At 46.3% G+C, this 16,491-nt stretch overlaps 1 protein-coding gene across 24 annotated transcripts in view; it reads right to left on the bottom strand.

Annotated features, from left to right (window-relative positions):
• The window catches only part of kif1aa (kinesin family member 1Aa), a 397,377-nt gene that overhangs the window by 82,399 nt on the left and 298,487 nt on the right, over window positions 1–16,491 (bottom strand). For all 24 annotated transcript variants that reach the window (XM_038816644.1, XM_038816646.1, XM_038816647.1 and 21 more), the window contains 4 exons: window positions 12,590–12,698; window positions 12,318–12,384; window positions 7,363–7,447; window positions 4,861–4,966 (listed from right to left, as the gene is read on the bottom strand). In XM_038816644.1, the coding sequence (XP_038672572.1) occupies window positions 4,861–4,966; window positions 7,363–7,447; window positions 12,318–12,384; window positions 12,590–12,698 (367 nt within the window). The remainder of the gene's footprint in view (window positions 1–4,860; window positions 4,967–7,362; window positions 7,448–12,317; window positions 12,385–12,589; window positions 12,699–16,491) is intronic.

The raw sequence follows: 16,491 nt of genomic DNA, 5'->3' as shown, positions 1-16,491 counted from the left end.
AATATTGCCTAAATCTGCCTGATATTTGCTTAACACTGCTGGCCAGCAGTATGCTCAGAAATGGGCAAAGTTGTATGCTTGTTAACTCCCACTGGGCAGAATATTTTCTCAAGCATCCATTCTGCTGGAGGTCCACATGGTCGATTTATTTACGGATGCTTCAGGCATTTTGAGGCATTTAGTGACCTTCTATGTCTGCAGCAAGAATAAAGTCCGTAGTTTGCATGTAACAGGGATGAAGCAGGAGGTGATTTTGACCATTCGCCTTTTTATTGCACTAGCAGCAGCTAATACTAGAAAAACAATCAATGCCGCATGCACACATTCTCACAAGGTACGCACACAATCTCATGTTCACACGCATGTGCTCTCTTAAGCACATTCATGTTCATGAACGGTCGGGGCCAAATCTTCCAACGAGTGGCAGTCACTGTCGGACTGCCACCTCGCTCCTATTTCCATACCTTGCACTGGAGCTCCACATTTCTCGTCTGGCCTTCTGAACCGGGCCTCTTCAGAAATTCAGAGCCTACCTGCTCTGGGAGTCCTTCCTCATAATGCAGGATTATTGGGGAAAGCCAAATCACAGCCTTTTCCAATACACAAGCTGCCATATTCCACTAAATTTAAATGTCCCAGAGCTACTTTGAAAAGCTATGAAGAGAAGGTACTGGATGACAGGTAGAGTGGAGGTGTGGTGGTAGAGTGGCAGGTACGTCGGTGAGAGGGTGACAAGTAAGTGAGAGAAGCGGTAGAGTGGTGGGTACATGGGCGAGGGGATAGGGTAGCAGATCGGTGAGGGGGTAGTGTGGCAGATAAGTGGGTGAGGGGTTAGGTGGGTTGGGATAGTCAGGTGATCGGAGGTTAGTCGACTGGTTGGTAAGGCATTCGGGTGGTGAAGTGGGCTAGTCAAGGGTGGGGTGGGGTTATAGTCAGAGGTTGGGGCGTTGTCGAGGATTCCAGTACGGACCTGTTGGGTGACTGAGGGTTGTTGAGGGGGATTGTTGCATTCGGGTTGGATCTAGATTTAATCCTTCTAACTTGTCCTGGTTAACTATTCTGGTCAGTGACCCATTCAAAGTCTAGACTCTAATTCAGAGTTTCAGAGGGGAATTGCCCACTGAATTTTTAGCGAGAGATTATAGTCTGGGGGAATTGTAGGTGGATGGAAGAGTGTAGAGATGGGAGTAGGTGGACATTTAGTGCATTGGGACTTCTGTGGAATCCACCAGTACATCTTCGAGGGTTTCTCCAGGATACGAACATGCAGAAATTGGAAAGTCTGGCCCTTTTTCTTACCTACAGAGACTCACCCATATTTGTGCACACTTATACACAGGCTCACTCATCTTCACACACATACACACACACACACATGCATGTTCCATCACACATAAACATGCATTTTTTCATATTCATTCAAAAACTTTCAACTCATATACACACTTTCTCTCACACAAACCAAATCAATCAACTTTATCGTTATGTATGGTTATCCTTTGTTACGAGCCAAATCCTTATAAATACTAGAAAGGGTTACAAGAACAATTCAATTGCCTCCAGAAAGAGCTTGGCCGATTAAATAAACCATTCAGCAGTTACTGCATCACACTTCTTCTCCAATTTTACGGAATTCAATTCTCCCCATTTCCCTAGACTTACAGTTATTTTAAAATCTATTTCAGCTGTGTTTCCTGGATCACAGACAAGAAGTGATCCAGAAATGCCTTTACAGCACTGCTTGTGGGCTAAGGCTAGCAGCAGTGTTTTTCCAGTCCCTGACCAACGGGAAAATTGCTCTTATCATCACCATCACCAATCCATCAACACTAACCCCCATCTCCACATTCTTCCATCCAACCACGATTCTCCCAGACCAAAATCTCTCAATAAAAATTACCTCTCCATCCTCTCCAGTCTCTCTCCCACAAATCTGGACACAATCTCTCCCTCTGAACATGATCCTTCCCACTTCAGCACTGTCCTACCCTCCACCATACCTTTTTTCACTAACGAATATCTATGCTCTCACTGACTATGTTGTACACCCAGACCAAAAGCTCTACCACTTGGTGATCACTCATCCCATTTGCTTTCGCATCTCTGGTCCCTAGCTGCAACCTTGCGCTAGTGTTTCTGCCCAGCAGACAAGCAGACATGCCTGTCAGTCAGACTTGTGTTGAGTGGGAAACCTTGTGAAAACATTGAAAAGGCGTCCTGCAGTTAATGCCAGCAAGTCATCCAGGGAGCCCGTTCTCCCCCCACAACCCATTCTGCCCTCTCCTTCAACATCACCATCAGTAACAGAACCGAGGTATCTACAGCAGGTTTAAGAAACTGCCCCACTCAGTCCCAGAGTGTGAAAGGACAGTGTCTGACCCACTGTCCCACGCAGTCCCACAGTGTGAAAGGACAGTGTCTGACTCACTGTCCCACTCAGTCCCAGAGTGTGAAAGGACAGTGTCTGACCTACTGTCCCACCCAGTCCCAGAGTGTGAAAGGACAGTGTCTGACCCACTGTCCCACCCAGTCCCAGAGTGTGAAAGGACAGTGTCTGACCTACTGTCCCACCCAGTCCCAGAGTGTGAAAGGACAGTGTCTGACCCACTGTCCCACCCAGTCCCAGAGTGTGAAAGGACAGTGTCTGACCCACTGTCCCACCCAGTCCCAGAGTGTGAAAGGACAGTGTCTGACCCACTGTCCCACCCAGTCCCAGAGTGTGTAAGGACAGTCTAACCCACCACCCAGTCCCAGAGTGTGAAAGGACAGTGTCTGACCCACTGTCCCACCCAGTCCCAGAGTGTGAAAGGACAGTGTCTGACCCACTGTCCCACCCAGTCCCAGAGTGTGAAAGGACAGTCTAACCCACCACCTAGTCCCAGAGTGTGAAAGGACAGTGTCTAAAACACACAATCATCCAATTCTGCTTATATTAATTTATTTGCAGGTTTTTCCAGATTGTACCCATTTTAAATCTGAACTCTAAATTTCTATGCGTTGTTCTTAGCACTGAACATTTTTATACTGGGAGCAAGTCAGTCTCTGGTTGTTTTCAAAACTCGTCATTCTCATTGTACCAGATACGGACAAGAGACAGGAAATTTCCATGAAATCGTCAGTGGAATGAGAAACCAACCAACACTCAGAAGTTCTTGAGGTACATAAGCGAAGGGGGGAAGAGAGAAAACTAGACAATACCGCCACAATAAAGATGGCATTTACAGTGTGAATCTGAGACATCTACAATACCAATGGAATGATTTTGCTCTTACCTACTGAGCATTACTGTGCCGCCCCAGAACAACATGCAATCTCTTTCATAGTGTCTTCCTATTGCTCTGAAAGGTGGGGGCTGCTTTTGTATTGACACAGCACTGGCTGTCCTACCCTTTGAACTCTGAGAACGGTATGCCAGTCACTGGTTGCGCAAAGAGATCGGGAGAGGGGGAGTGCAAGTTAAACATCAATAAGCCAAGAGGGTGAGGGGGCAAAACCTTTTCATTCAAAAGGTAGCTGAGTAACGGAACAAATTAACGTGGAAAGGGGCTGAAGGAAACAATTGAACATATTAATGAAGAGAGGAGGTTGGAGGATAATAACAATGTGGAGCAAATCTCTGGAAAGAACTGGACCTGTTGTCTTTGCGTTTTCCTCCATAGCGGTGGTGATTTGTATGGCAATAATTACCATGCAAATGTTGACCCGATTGGTGAGGTTTACTCTTATTTCTGCTCCTCTATTCCCGCCACCTTGTGTGCCTCAATCACCTTCAGTGCAAATGGTAAATACCGCCACTGTTTTTTTCAATCTCCACAAAAGGAAGAAAAGCACTCTGCACTTTGACAAAAGCAAAGGAATATCAAGTAGCTCTGAATCCACTAAGTGCAGAATATTAGACACCACCTAGTCAGCTGCTAAAGAGCAATCTAATCAATGAGTTTAAATAGATTCACAAAGCAACCGAAGAAGCAAAGTCAAAGCATAAAAGGATAATGATTTGGTTAAACTATGGTTTGAACTCTACTCAAAGCAAATTATTTTGCACATTAAGTACATTGAGTTTAAATGGTTTCACTCTCTCACTTTCTTCCTGTGAATGGACGCCTGCTCGCAATGTGGAGTTATATTCAACTGAAGGACACAACGCTCTGTGTGGTGTCAGGACTCTCTACCCCATTACTCTCCAATCAGGAATAGCACGGGTTAGGTCCAAGGTTTTCTGTTATATCCAATCCACGATGTACCAGCTTCACTCTGCATTGTTTTTGAATTGGGAGCACCTGATGGGACAGTGAATGGCAACATATAACTGCGTTGCAGATGGTCTTGGAATGACTGATGGGGCTCAGAGGGTTTTTTTTGTTATATTTAACCTGCGGTGTACCCGCCCCAGAAGTACTTACTGGGGCAATGTAGAGTGAGCTTCAACGCTTGGCTAATCTAGACCTTACCTGATCTGGGGGTGGTTGTTGGGAAACTAGAGAAAGTCATTCTCTGTATCTGACCGTTAGGGTACCTGAACTGGGGATGCTTGACACAACAGTGCAGAAAAGCTTTACTCAGTGTCTAATCCAATGTGCTGTACCTCAGACAGTTGTTCAGAATGATGAAGGGTTTTGATCAGTTAAAGAGGGAGCAATTGTGCTGGAAACAGTTGAAGAATTGAACAGATCTGCACTCCTGAATAAAGAGGAGGTATTCAGGGGAAGGAAACAGCAAGTGAGCGGTGGAAATTCAGCAGAAGAGGAGAGACCTGGAAATCATTTAAGAATGTTAACAAAAGATACTACGTAGTTTACAGTTAGTAATATCCAGGCAGTGTCAAACTGGGCACGAGTGACTCTCCTGTTCAATACCTACCGATCCTCCAGGGACGGGTGTGTGTAGCCTGCAGTTAGAATATTCAGGGACAGGATGTTGGGGTCAATGACGGAATCATCTGACTCTGGCGTGTTCCGGATCCGACCTAGCAAAAGAGACAAGTCAAGACTGATTACTGAAGCCAACCCAACCCGTTATCTGTTAGCTTTCCGAAGGCTGAAGACTTGTGTGTGTCCTCAATCGAGCTGAGGAACCAACCACCTACATACAGGCTGTGAATTTATCAGCTCACACTACAGAGAAGTTCATGTATATATTTCTTTCCTTCATTCTTACTTTTTCAAGTTAAATGAATTGTCAAATGGCGCGATTTTACAGCCGCGTTGCAACCCCCCCCCCCCCCCCCCCCCCCCCCCCCTCCCCTCCCAGGTTCTGGTTCAGGTGAGGAAAGCGGTGTGCAGCATTTTCGCCATGTTGTCCAGCACTTAGAAAAAAAGGAGCTGGAGACATGTCCTTCCCAATATGCTGGAAGGGCAACTGGCAACGCTGGCTTTCCAGACAATAGGGCGCCCCGATCCAACAGAAATGGGGGCAGTACCGGGGTACTGCCAGTGTACTGTCCGGGCGTATCCCTCTCCCCATCCGGGGCTGTATTTGCGCGTGCCCACCCGGCAGGTTCCTTTGCCTGATTCACATTGCTCCAGACCTCTTGTAAACCTCGCCAACAGAGGTGGGGGTGGTGAGATTCTTGTCTTTGATCTCTCGCGTGCTTTTGCGCCCACGGCAAAGCAACATTAAACGGGGCAATGTTAAATGGGGAATTACTGTACCGCCATGGAGCTGCGGGACAGGGAGCAGCAAAAACACATAAACATTGTGGGTGGCCAACCACTTTGAGCAAGTGATCCCCTGCTGAATCACTGATGTACCAGACTGGGGAGTGGAAGCCCTCTTTTGTCACACTTCCAGAGGGGCAGCTGCCCAATTGGAACTTCTAGGCTGTAATTCCCAATCCTGTTGCTCTATGACCTTGCCCTTCCTTATCCCCATAATCTTCTCAATTGCCACACCCTGCAGAATCTCTGGCCTTTAGTCTATTCCCCTCCTGCTTCCGATCATTACCGGATGTGCTTTCAGTGGCCACGTCTTCAAGTTGGGAATTCTCTGCCTGAATCTCTTCAGCTAGCTCTCCTGACTTAAGACACTCCTTAAGACCTATGGCTGAAATTTCTGACCCTTCCTGCTGGCGGGTCCTTCTGGTGCCGCCAATGGTGACACCCCTCGCTGTCCGTTCCCTGGCAGCAGAAGGTGGGGGCACAGAAACCCCATAGACATTGGTCGGACCAGAAGATCCCACCGCTGACCAATGGCAGACCGTCTCCATTGGAAAATACGTCGTGGGGAGGGGGTGTGGGTACCCCCGGGTGGGGGTGCCCTCCTGCCCGTGCCTCTTTGACTAAGCTTTTGGTCACCTCATCTAAAATCTCTTTCCCTGGTTGTGGGGCGGGATTCTCCGAACCCCTGCCGGGTCGGAGAATTCCCGGGGGGGGGGGGGGCGGCGCGTGAATCCCGCCCCGCTGCCGGCTGCCGTATTCTCTGGTGCTGGTTTTCGGGCGGGGGCAGAGATCACGCCACGCTGGTCGGGGGCTGTTGGCAGTGGCCCCCCGGCAATTCTCCGGGCCCCGATGGGCCGAACGGCCGCCCGTTTTTGGCCCGCCGGGGTGGATTGGACATGGTCCCACATGGCGTGAACTGGCAGGTAAGTAGGCTGGTGCGGTCCTCAAGGGGGATCCGACCCTGGGGGGGGCCCCCAACGGTGGTTTGGCCCGCGATCAGGGCCCACCGATCTGCGGGCGGGCCTGTGCCGTGGGTGCACTTCTTCCTTCCGCGCCGGCCCCTGTAGGGCTCTGCCATGGCCGGCTCGGAGAAGACACCCCCCTGTGCATGTGCCAGAATACGGCGGCCGGTCTGCACATGCGCTGAACCACGCCTATGGTTCTGCGCATGAGCTAACTCGCGCAGTCCCTTCGACGCTGGCTGGCGCGGCCCCAACCCCTCTGGTGCCGGCTTAGCCCCCGGAAGTGCGGAAAACCCAGCAACTTCCGGTCGGCCCGACGGCGGAGTGGTCGGCGCCGTTTTTTTACGTCGGGCCATTGCGCCGATTCGGGAGAATTCGGCTGTGAATGCTTATGTCCCTGTGAAATACTGTGGGAATCTTTCCTATGTTGACGGTGCTATATTAATGCAAATTGTTGAATTTGTTCTGTATTCAGATCATTGTTTTAGATTTGAATCCAATGAGATGACCTGATCTTCACATGACCCCTGTCATTTCAGGGAATTGTAGGTTATGGGTACAGTAAGGTAAAGTCACCATAGTCCCAGATGACCATCGACTACTTTCCTCTTTGAGGGAGGGAGATGACTGGTGATGGTTTAATCTGAGGATCACCACACCGCAGGTGAGGGGTAAGGTTGAGAAGGCAAGAATAACTGATACAAACAGTAACGATGACACCAACATATTTTCCTCATACTTACCAACAACCAGTTCTCGCACTTCCTTCCAGCATATGTCATTTCCTGTTTCATGTACTATGGTAATTGTAATCCGCCTCTGAATTCCCTATTGAAAACCAAGAATAAAGAACCAACTTAGGCACGAGTCTCACCCAATTTCAATAACACACCATGACAGGCTGATCTGGGACATTCCTCCTACATCAGTGGGGTACGGGTATAAAAATTCAAGTAGTCGCTGCATGGACAATATCCCTGTCCTTGAACAGACAGGTGGTGCTACATTTGCAATGGGCTGAGCATTGTAAAGGGAGTTCAATGTTACATTGAGACTACTTCTATTGCGCAGTGTTCACACTTTTTAAGCTGTGTATAATGGCATTGGGTTGATAAACACTTGCACTTTACACCCTCGCCCTAAACGATGCCAGGGTAGACTATGGCTCTACACAGCAGGAGTGCATATCAAGAGCTTGGCGATGGTACTTGGCATGTTCATTCACAATATGTGTTCCGACTGAATAAATCTCTGAGCTGTAAAATTTAGCTCCTAACGGTCAGGATATGTATAAATATGGTCCTCAGTTACAACCGTGAAGCTACCAAAGTTCATCCATTCCTATTGTTCAGATGGGGCTATCAACAGCTCTTCATAGTTATGCTGCAATTGTATAAGGTGTTAGTGAGGCCACACCTGGAGTATTGTGTTCAGTTTTGGTCTCCTTACCTGAGAAAGGACATACTGGCACTGGAGGGTGTGCAGAGGAGATTCACGAGGTTAATCCCAGACCTGAAGGGGTTGGATTACGAGGAGAGGTTGAGTAGACTGGGACTGTACACGTTGGAATTTAGAAGGATGAGGGGGGATCTTGTAGAAACATTTAAAATTATGAAGGGAATAGATAGGATAGATGCGGGCAGGTTGTTTCCACTGGCGGGTGAAAGCAGAAATAGGGGGCATAGCCTCAAAATAAGGGGAAGTAGATTTAGGACTGAGTTTAGGAGGAACATCTTCACCCAAAGGGTTGTGAATCTATGGAATTCCTTGCCCAGTGAAGCAGCTGAGGCTCCTTCATTAAATGTTTTTAAGATAAAGATAGATAGTTTTTTGAAGAATAAAGGGATTAAGGGTTATGGTGTTCGGGCCGGAAAGTGGGGCTGAGTCCACAAAAGATCAGCCATGATCTCATTGAATGTCGGAGCAGGCTCGAGGGGCCAGATGGCCTATTCCTGTTCCTAGTTCTTATAGTTATCTGGTTCCTCCCGCAATAATATCACTCTCATTTACTACAGTACACAAGCAGATTTGTTCAATGGACTTACTCTCACACCGTACACAATGCTGCCACTTTTCCCCCAAGGTCGATACACCACTAGACCAAACCCACACTGCACCTATCATTTCTCCCACATGACTGTTCGTCAGCACTGTGTGTGTACTTCACATTATTTTCTAATTTCAAAACTTACTGTGCTTGGTAGTGGGGTCATAGACAGCAGGAGGGATCAAGATGGATCCGCCTCATGAGAGGAATGAAGAGAAACCAGATGTTAACTAACTGACAGCTAGCCCTCCTGGGCAGCTGCAATCCAGGGAGGATGCAGAGAAGAGAGGTGGGTGTGCAGGGTGGTGTCGCTGGAGCTTGGAACCAGCAAGGAGAACTCGACAGTATTTATTTTAGTCAGAATGATAAGATAAAGGAAAGATGATGAGTTAGAAGGAGAGAACGAGAGCAAGAGAGAGAGAGTTTGGAGGCTACATGTCAGAAAGGGAATGCTTAACTATTTTTTTTTAAGGTTAGAATACCCAATTCATTTTTTCCCAATGAAGGGGTAATTTAGCGTGGCCAATCCCACCTACCCTGCGCATCTTTGGATTTATGGGGGTGAGACCCACGCAGACACGGGCAGAATATGCAAATTCCAACAGTGACCCGGGGCCTGGATCGAACCCAGTTCCTCGGTGCTTTGCGGCAGCAAAGCTAACCATGGCACGACCGTACCACCCGAAAATTCCTTTCTAAAAAGATTTCCCACATGCCAGCCTGGAATGTGAAAGGGACTAGAGAAGATTCCAAGCTTGGGTGGTGTCTCCTTTAAAGGATAATGGGTGGAATTCACTGACCCCGTTGCACCCGGCATGGATCCGGGCTCAACAGGTGAATCGTGCACAAGCCCCAAATTGGGTTCTACATCGGGTGCCTGGCCGATCGTGAGTCACGCACAATCTGGCTAACGGCTCATTGAAACACGCAGAATCTGGATTCGCCCGGTATTCAATGGCCGCACTTGGGAGACCTCGCTAGGCTGACATTTTGTACTGGTCCGCAGTACCGGGGGAGGTCTCTTAGGCCATTGGAGACTCCTGGGTGGTCGGGGCCTTTTCAAGTAGAGGGGGGGGGGGGGGGGTAGTGGTGGTAGTGGGGGACGGTGAGGCAGGGCCGGGGGGGGGGGGGGGGGGGGGGGGGTTCCCCGAGTCCTCCCCAAGGTCGGGAAGGTCAATAAAGCGGGGAGGGGGATGGGGAGCTGGCAGAGGTGGGTGGGAGGATTTCCTGAAGTTCGGCCTCTAAGTGTAGCCTTCTCAAGGAGAAACTCCCCGAGGCCAAATAAAAGGGCAAAGTGCCGTTGGATAGCAGGATGTTTCTCAGAGCTGCAGCCGCCGAGAGACACCCAGCTAAACGAGCCCGACAGTGGACTTGAACTTCAGTCCGCTGAACTGCGCCCATTGTGAAAAACACAAGATACTCAGTGCCGATCATAAAGGGAATCTTATTATTATATTTCCAGCCAATGTTATTGTATAATTAGGTGCTGAACAGTATGGACCATTCCTGAACCTAAAAGGCTCAGGCCACTGACAAGTGCACCATGCACTGCACTATCTGAAAGAATATCTGAGGCAATGTTGTATCGGTATTGTCACTGGACTAGTAATCTAGAGACCCAGGGTAATAACAGATTCCCTACAATGCAGAAGGAGGTCATTCAGCCCATCAAGTCTGCACCAACCTTCCGAAAGAGCACTCTACCTCCGCCCACTCCCCGTCCTATCCCTGTAACCCCCCCTGGCCTGCACATCTTTTGGCACCAAGGGGAAATTTTAGCAAGGCCAATCTGCCTAACCTGCACATCTTGGTCTGTGGGAAGAAACCCACGCAGACACAGGGAGAACGTGCAGACTCCGCACATACAGTCACCCTAGGCTGGAGTTAAACCCGTTCCCTGGGCTCACCACCGGTTGTTCTGTGAACTTGGGTTCGAATTCCACCATGGCAGATGGTAAAATTTGAATTCAATAACAAAATATCTGGAATCAAAAGTCTAATGAAGAACTTTATGAAGCCATTATCGATTATTGTAAAAGCTCATTTTGTTCACTTATGTCCGTTGGGCCAAAAACATTTTTATTACGAAAACAAAGATAGTTTTATGAGATTTGTAATGGTAAACATTAGAAATAAGGTATAGTTTTAAGTAGGGTTAATTTAATGTTTCTGTGCCTGGGAGGGTAAAACCTCCAGTTAGATTCATGCTGGACAAAGGTGTTTGGATGTGTCAGGGTCGGTTTCAATTCCAACTGTGATTCTATTGTGCTTAGAGAGGGTTACGGTGTGAAGAGTAAACATAAGTAATTCGGTGCTGAGCAACACCATTTTCCAGAGGAAGGGCTTTCCTTTGTTCTTAGTTTTAACTGGAAGCCATCGCAATTGGAGGCAGGGAGTGAGAGAGAAGGCAGCTCCACAGCTCTGCTAGAAGCAACCTTGCTAGAAAAAAAGCCACACTATGGAGTAATGGTTAAGAAAACAGATGCCAGAAATCTAAAGTCGGGTTAGTTAAGGAAACAAGAGAAATGAAGATAACTTTCCAAGAAGTCTGCAGTTAAAACAGAATAGAGGAAACTGGGAACCAGAGCAGATTGCTGGTGGCCAGTGAAGTCACAGAGAGTTGAAAAGGTATTGGATCATGAGAGACCAGAAGCATATCTGCAGTAGTGCTGAGGTTTGTGAGAAATTATACAGTTTGGAGATATTATTTGAAGTAATTGTGGAAAACGGTGGCTGGACCTCGGAGTGGTCTCTAGGCCTTTAAGAGAAAGGAAACCTGAAAATAGAGTTGTAAAATCTTAAACAAAACCTTGATGGAAGCAGCGGTGGGAAAGCATAATTTAAAATCACTCATGTGGAAGCCGAAGTTCAGTGAGACAAGGTGGCTCATGGTATAAAAATAATTCTGGGGGGATTTTATTTTGAGGAGAAATTGACAGACATTCACTTGGATTCAGAGAGGAGTGCGTCTTACCACAGTCATCTTGTTTGCTTAAAAGGTACTTTCTGTGTTAATGAGACCATTGTAGCTTAAGATGTATTTTGTAATCTGTGTTAATCATAAAACCTGGGTGTAATTGTTAAATTGAAGGGGGAGTAAAGGAGTATTGTACAATAATCATATTTTCTTCATGTTTTTTTCTTGTCAAAACGAATTAGCAGTTTTATGTCTCTGTTCCTTCACGATTTATTAAAAAAAAAGAAAAAATGATGATCCTTTGAGCCAGGGATCTATTCTGGGATTTTCCCATCCAATTAAAACATCAACTGGGATCGTAACATGTCCTTTAGGGAAGGGAATCTACCTTCCTTACCTAGTCTGATCTATATGTGACTTCAGACTCACCGCAATGTGGTTGACTCTTAACTGTCCCTCTGAAATGGCCTAGCGAGCCATTCAGTTCAAAGGCAATTAGGGATGGGCAATAAATGCTGACCTCCCCCACCCCAGCCAGCAACGCCCACATCCCATGAATGAATTTTTTTTAAAGGTAGACAGAAACAAGTCCAGTTAGACCTGAATTTTATAGAGAATTAAGGGGTGTTGAACGGGAGCTGTGTAAAAAAGACAAACCGATCTCTTCCGACGCAGCTTTGATAGTGACAGATGGGAGAGCTCCAACACATCCAAGGCTGGTTATGCAACAGTACCTGGTGCAGTAGGAAAGTTCCGTGACACGGCATCCCACCTCTGTGGTCAACAACGGCAGGGATATACCTGGGAACAAAAAGCGAGATGGTCACTTTGTGTACCAATAGTTCTGGGTGTTACCAACTCTGATGGTAACCCAGGTCAAACACTAAAGGAAACGTGCCTTTGTCAGACAGGAATGGAGGACGTTCTTTATCGTTTGAACCTGGGCCCAACATGAGCTGGTCTTTGAAGGCCTTCACATTATGCTGCGGTAGTGGATGGTACTTACTCTCCAGTAGCCTCCAGCTCACAGATTTCGAAGAAGACCAGCAAGTCATACTTGCCCTGGCACTGTCCTGCGGCGGGTCGGCTCATGGTGTTTAACTTGGTAGCTGGCACTGCAAATACAATAAACCATTTGTCAGGCGGCAACCCAGAGTGTGAACCTGAAGCTTGCAATTGGTTCAATCTTCAGCTTCCTGCATTATCCGTTCCCAAACCTGGTGCTGTGTCAAGCAGCCAAGCCAGCATCTAAAATATGAACCAACCTCAACTTTGCTTTTTCAAAATCCAGTTTGTGTCAGATTCAAATATATCAGTGTCCAAAAATGTAATTTTCAAAGTGTGACTGAGAACAGGGCGCACCTAAGGGAACAGGACACCTGAAAGAAACTGCACATTTCACAGAACAAGACACACACCTGTAAGAACAGGGGATATTTGTACAACTTTGAGTTAATGTTTAACTGTGTCACAACGGTGTTTTGTCACCCGGCAGAGCCTCCTCTTGTTGACATGGTTTTGTGAGATGTGTCCATCATGTGGCTACACAAGTCTTTTTTTTTTGCAGTCTCGCCTCTGCCCTCTCAGAGGCGCGGGCCATTGCTGGTAACAGACCCGTGAGTGTCTGAAACCCTCAATTCTATAACTATGGTGGGCAGTAGAGTCAAACCCAGCTGTGGTCCTTGTATCTTACTTAGGTTGTGCAACATGACAAATTTACCCATGATGCCAATCGGAGAGCTGTGATAATGTCAATCAAGATTGAGGCCAATTGATTAAGTGGAAGACAGCTGTGGCAGCTAATCTTCAACCAACTGAAGATTAGGAAGTCACTCCAGAATAGGTGATGAAAGGCAGGAGGAAAACGTGATCAGCTTTTAAAGTTATATATGAGCCAGAATAAAATAATTAAATCTTAAAAGTTAAAAATAAAAACAGGGCAAGCATGAAAGAAAATGGAAATAGGTTGAATGTTGTCTGTATTTAAGATTGTACTTCGGTATTTACTGTAGGGTGTTAGAGAAAAATTTAAATAATAAAGCTATTCCTGACATCTGAGCAGTTTTACTAGTGTTAATTTCTCCGTTTCTGCTGACAACGTGAGTGATTGATTGGCCCAGGGAGACAGGCATTCCCTTGGAATTTATGACAGTGGTAAGGTTGGATGAACAGGGGCTTCAGGCTAAATAGAACGTGAGCTTTCCTCTTATAGTCCTGCTGCATAAAACACAGTTTGACATAAAAACAAAAACTCAATTTCCCCCATTAAATAAATAATGCAACAAAACACAAGCATGCAGGGTTGAGGGTAAAGATACAAAGCACACTGCAAAATCACCAATCTCACCCACAAAAGTAAGTTCAGATTTATTTTGCCTTTCTAAGGAATGTACATTGTGATTAGCAAGAGTGGGGGGTGGCACGGTAGCACCGTGGTTATCACTATTGCTTCACAGCACCAGGGACCCGGGTTCGTTTCCTGCTTGGGTCACTATCTGTGCAGAATCTGCACCTTCTCCCCGTGTCTGCGTGGGTTTCCTCCGGGTGCTCCGGTTTCCTCCTACAAGTCCCGAAAGACGTGCTTGTTAGGTGAATTGGACATTCTGAATTCTCCCTCTGTGTACCCGAACAGGTTCCGGAATGTGGCAATGAGGGGATTTTCACAGTAACTTCATTGCATTGTTAATGTAAGCCTACTTGTGACACTAATAATGATTATTATTATTATTGAAATTATACTGAAACAACCTCAAAGTACAACATGCTGTAGAGAAAAAGCTGAATTCTATTGCACTTCCCGTAATTTTCAATTTGAAATGTTTACCCTCAGGCTCCTGACATCGAATGTATGTTGAAAATATCGAGAATGTTACAACTGTATTGAGGCACCTCAGAGTGGGACATGCCCTATGGAGACACATTGGGGTGAATTCTCCACATACCCAGCGCGTGTTTCTCAGCGGCGCGCTGTCGCTGGCAGCGGGATTCTCTGTTCCCATCACTGGCCAATGGGATTTCCCACTGTTGGCACCCCACGCCTCCAGGAAACCCACGGATGGGGGAACGGAGAGTCCCGCTGACGGAGAATTCACCCAGTTGCATTTTATTGCACTTTCTGTCATTTTCAAGTGGAAATGTTTTACAAATTAAACGAATAAAGTAAATTTTGGAAGAAAAATAAATCAAAGTGGAAGTTGTTTCTTTATTAAAGAGCTTGCACAGTTGTAGTGAATATCTGGAGCACTTCTTGACCATTCATTTTGGTTTCTTCACACATGGCAAGGTGCATTGATAAATAATCATCATCTCAAAATTGCCTCAAAAACAGTGATTTAAAGACAACCAATCGATCTGTTAAAGGGGGCATCAAATCTGCACCACTTACTGCTCCACAGGAAAGTGTCGAGTTACTAAAGTGTTAGGCAGTCTCTACAAATTCAATTCAATTCTTGAGTGGCAGAGTCTGCTGGATCATCATCAATCCCCCCTATTCCCAAGTTCCAGTTAAACAGTTATCTGGTACGGAAAGGATTTAACTTCTTCCACCAAGGGAATCAAAGTTCAGGAAATGAGCATCGTAAGAGAACTAAATGTTGACCGTTGCTCTTTAACCCAGACAATCACAGCAAACAAAGCAAAAAGCAAAGATACCGCCACCAGATGCACACATAGGATATGTTCCTATCTGGATGAAAGTGAGTTAATTTTGACAAGCCACTGCAGCTATGGAAGGTGATCACACTCAATGGGAGATTCAATTATATCTCAGAGAGCGTATTGGTTGGTGATAGACATCCTAACCATTTGACTGGCAGCTCTTAAATGACCCTTGCCCCTGGACAACTGATCCTAAGTATGGAGTGATGTCAGAGTGGAGATCACCAAACCAGAATCTAAACCTCATTATGACTTCAAACACAAAATAAAACAAACTTTGAAAAATGAAACAAAGAAGGAAGTGTGGAGGGGTAATCCAGCAGTGGAGCAAGTGTGTGCAGTCTTGCAAAATGAGACATAATAATTACAAATTTGTTGCCATCTTGCTGTCGCTTAGGGTGGCACTCCAGTTGGGAATGTCTAACCTAGACCACCTCTACTTCTGTAGACGTTTGAAAAATACAAAGCTTCACATCATCTCATTGTTAATTCACCTTTGTTCTTCTGTTTCCAACTTGGCTGGTCTTCTGCTATTAAGCCCTTGGTTCTCCACCAAGGCTTTTCAAGTTTAAAATATAAGTAAATGGAATCAGTTCTGAAACATTAGCATCAGCATCAGGTCACATCATCAAAGATGCCTGCCAGTTCAACCAAATTTCAATTTAGTGAAATATTGCGCACACTTGTCCACCTTTGTCACCTTTGCTGAGCAGCAAGAGATGGGAGCAGGGGTAAATAATGACACACAGTTGCAACCTGTGGAAAGTGGTTTTGAGTTGGGTATGACACCAGGTGCAGCAAGGCGATGTAGTGACGCTTACTCATTGTCCGACCTTTGGGAACTGCTAATGCATCTCTGCATCTGGAAGGCCACAGGGACTGAGTGCCTGAGGTTCTACAAGCAGAACCTTGCTTTTCACAGAGAACCCCATTAACATAGAACCATGAGGAAAAAGGGGGGTGGAGATAGAAGCAACCGACTGGAAAAACCATGGGAATTGCAAGAGTCCCAATGTGCTGTCACACTGTACCATGTACTCAATGGTGTGATGAGTGGTAAGGAAAATCGCCGAAGCATATTGGGGAGGTAAAGTTCAGAGTCATAAAAGGAGTAAAATAAATTCCTCAATTATATCTGGAGTGCAGAGGAGGGCGAAGTGTCCTGTTGTAGAGCGATTGGGAGGTGAATCACCTAATTTTTAAAAAAAAATTTAGAGTAGCTAATTATTTTTCTTTTTCACACGGACCGTG

The sequence above is a fragment of the Scyliorhinus canicula genome, chromosome 13 (assembly GCF_902713615.1).
Source record: "Scyliorhinus canicula chromosome 13, sScyCan1.1, whole genome shotgun sequence".
Classification (NCBI taxonomy): domain Eukaryota; kingdom Metazoa; phylum Chordata; class Chondrichthyes; order Carcharhiniformes; family Scyliorhinidae; genus Scyliorhinus; species Scyliorhinus canicula.
The sequence above is the reverse complement of the archived record's forward strand: the minus strand, read 5'-3'. Positions and strand labels throughout refer to the sequence as shown.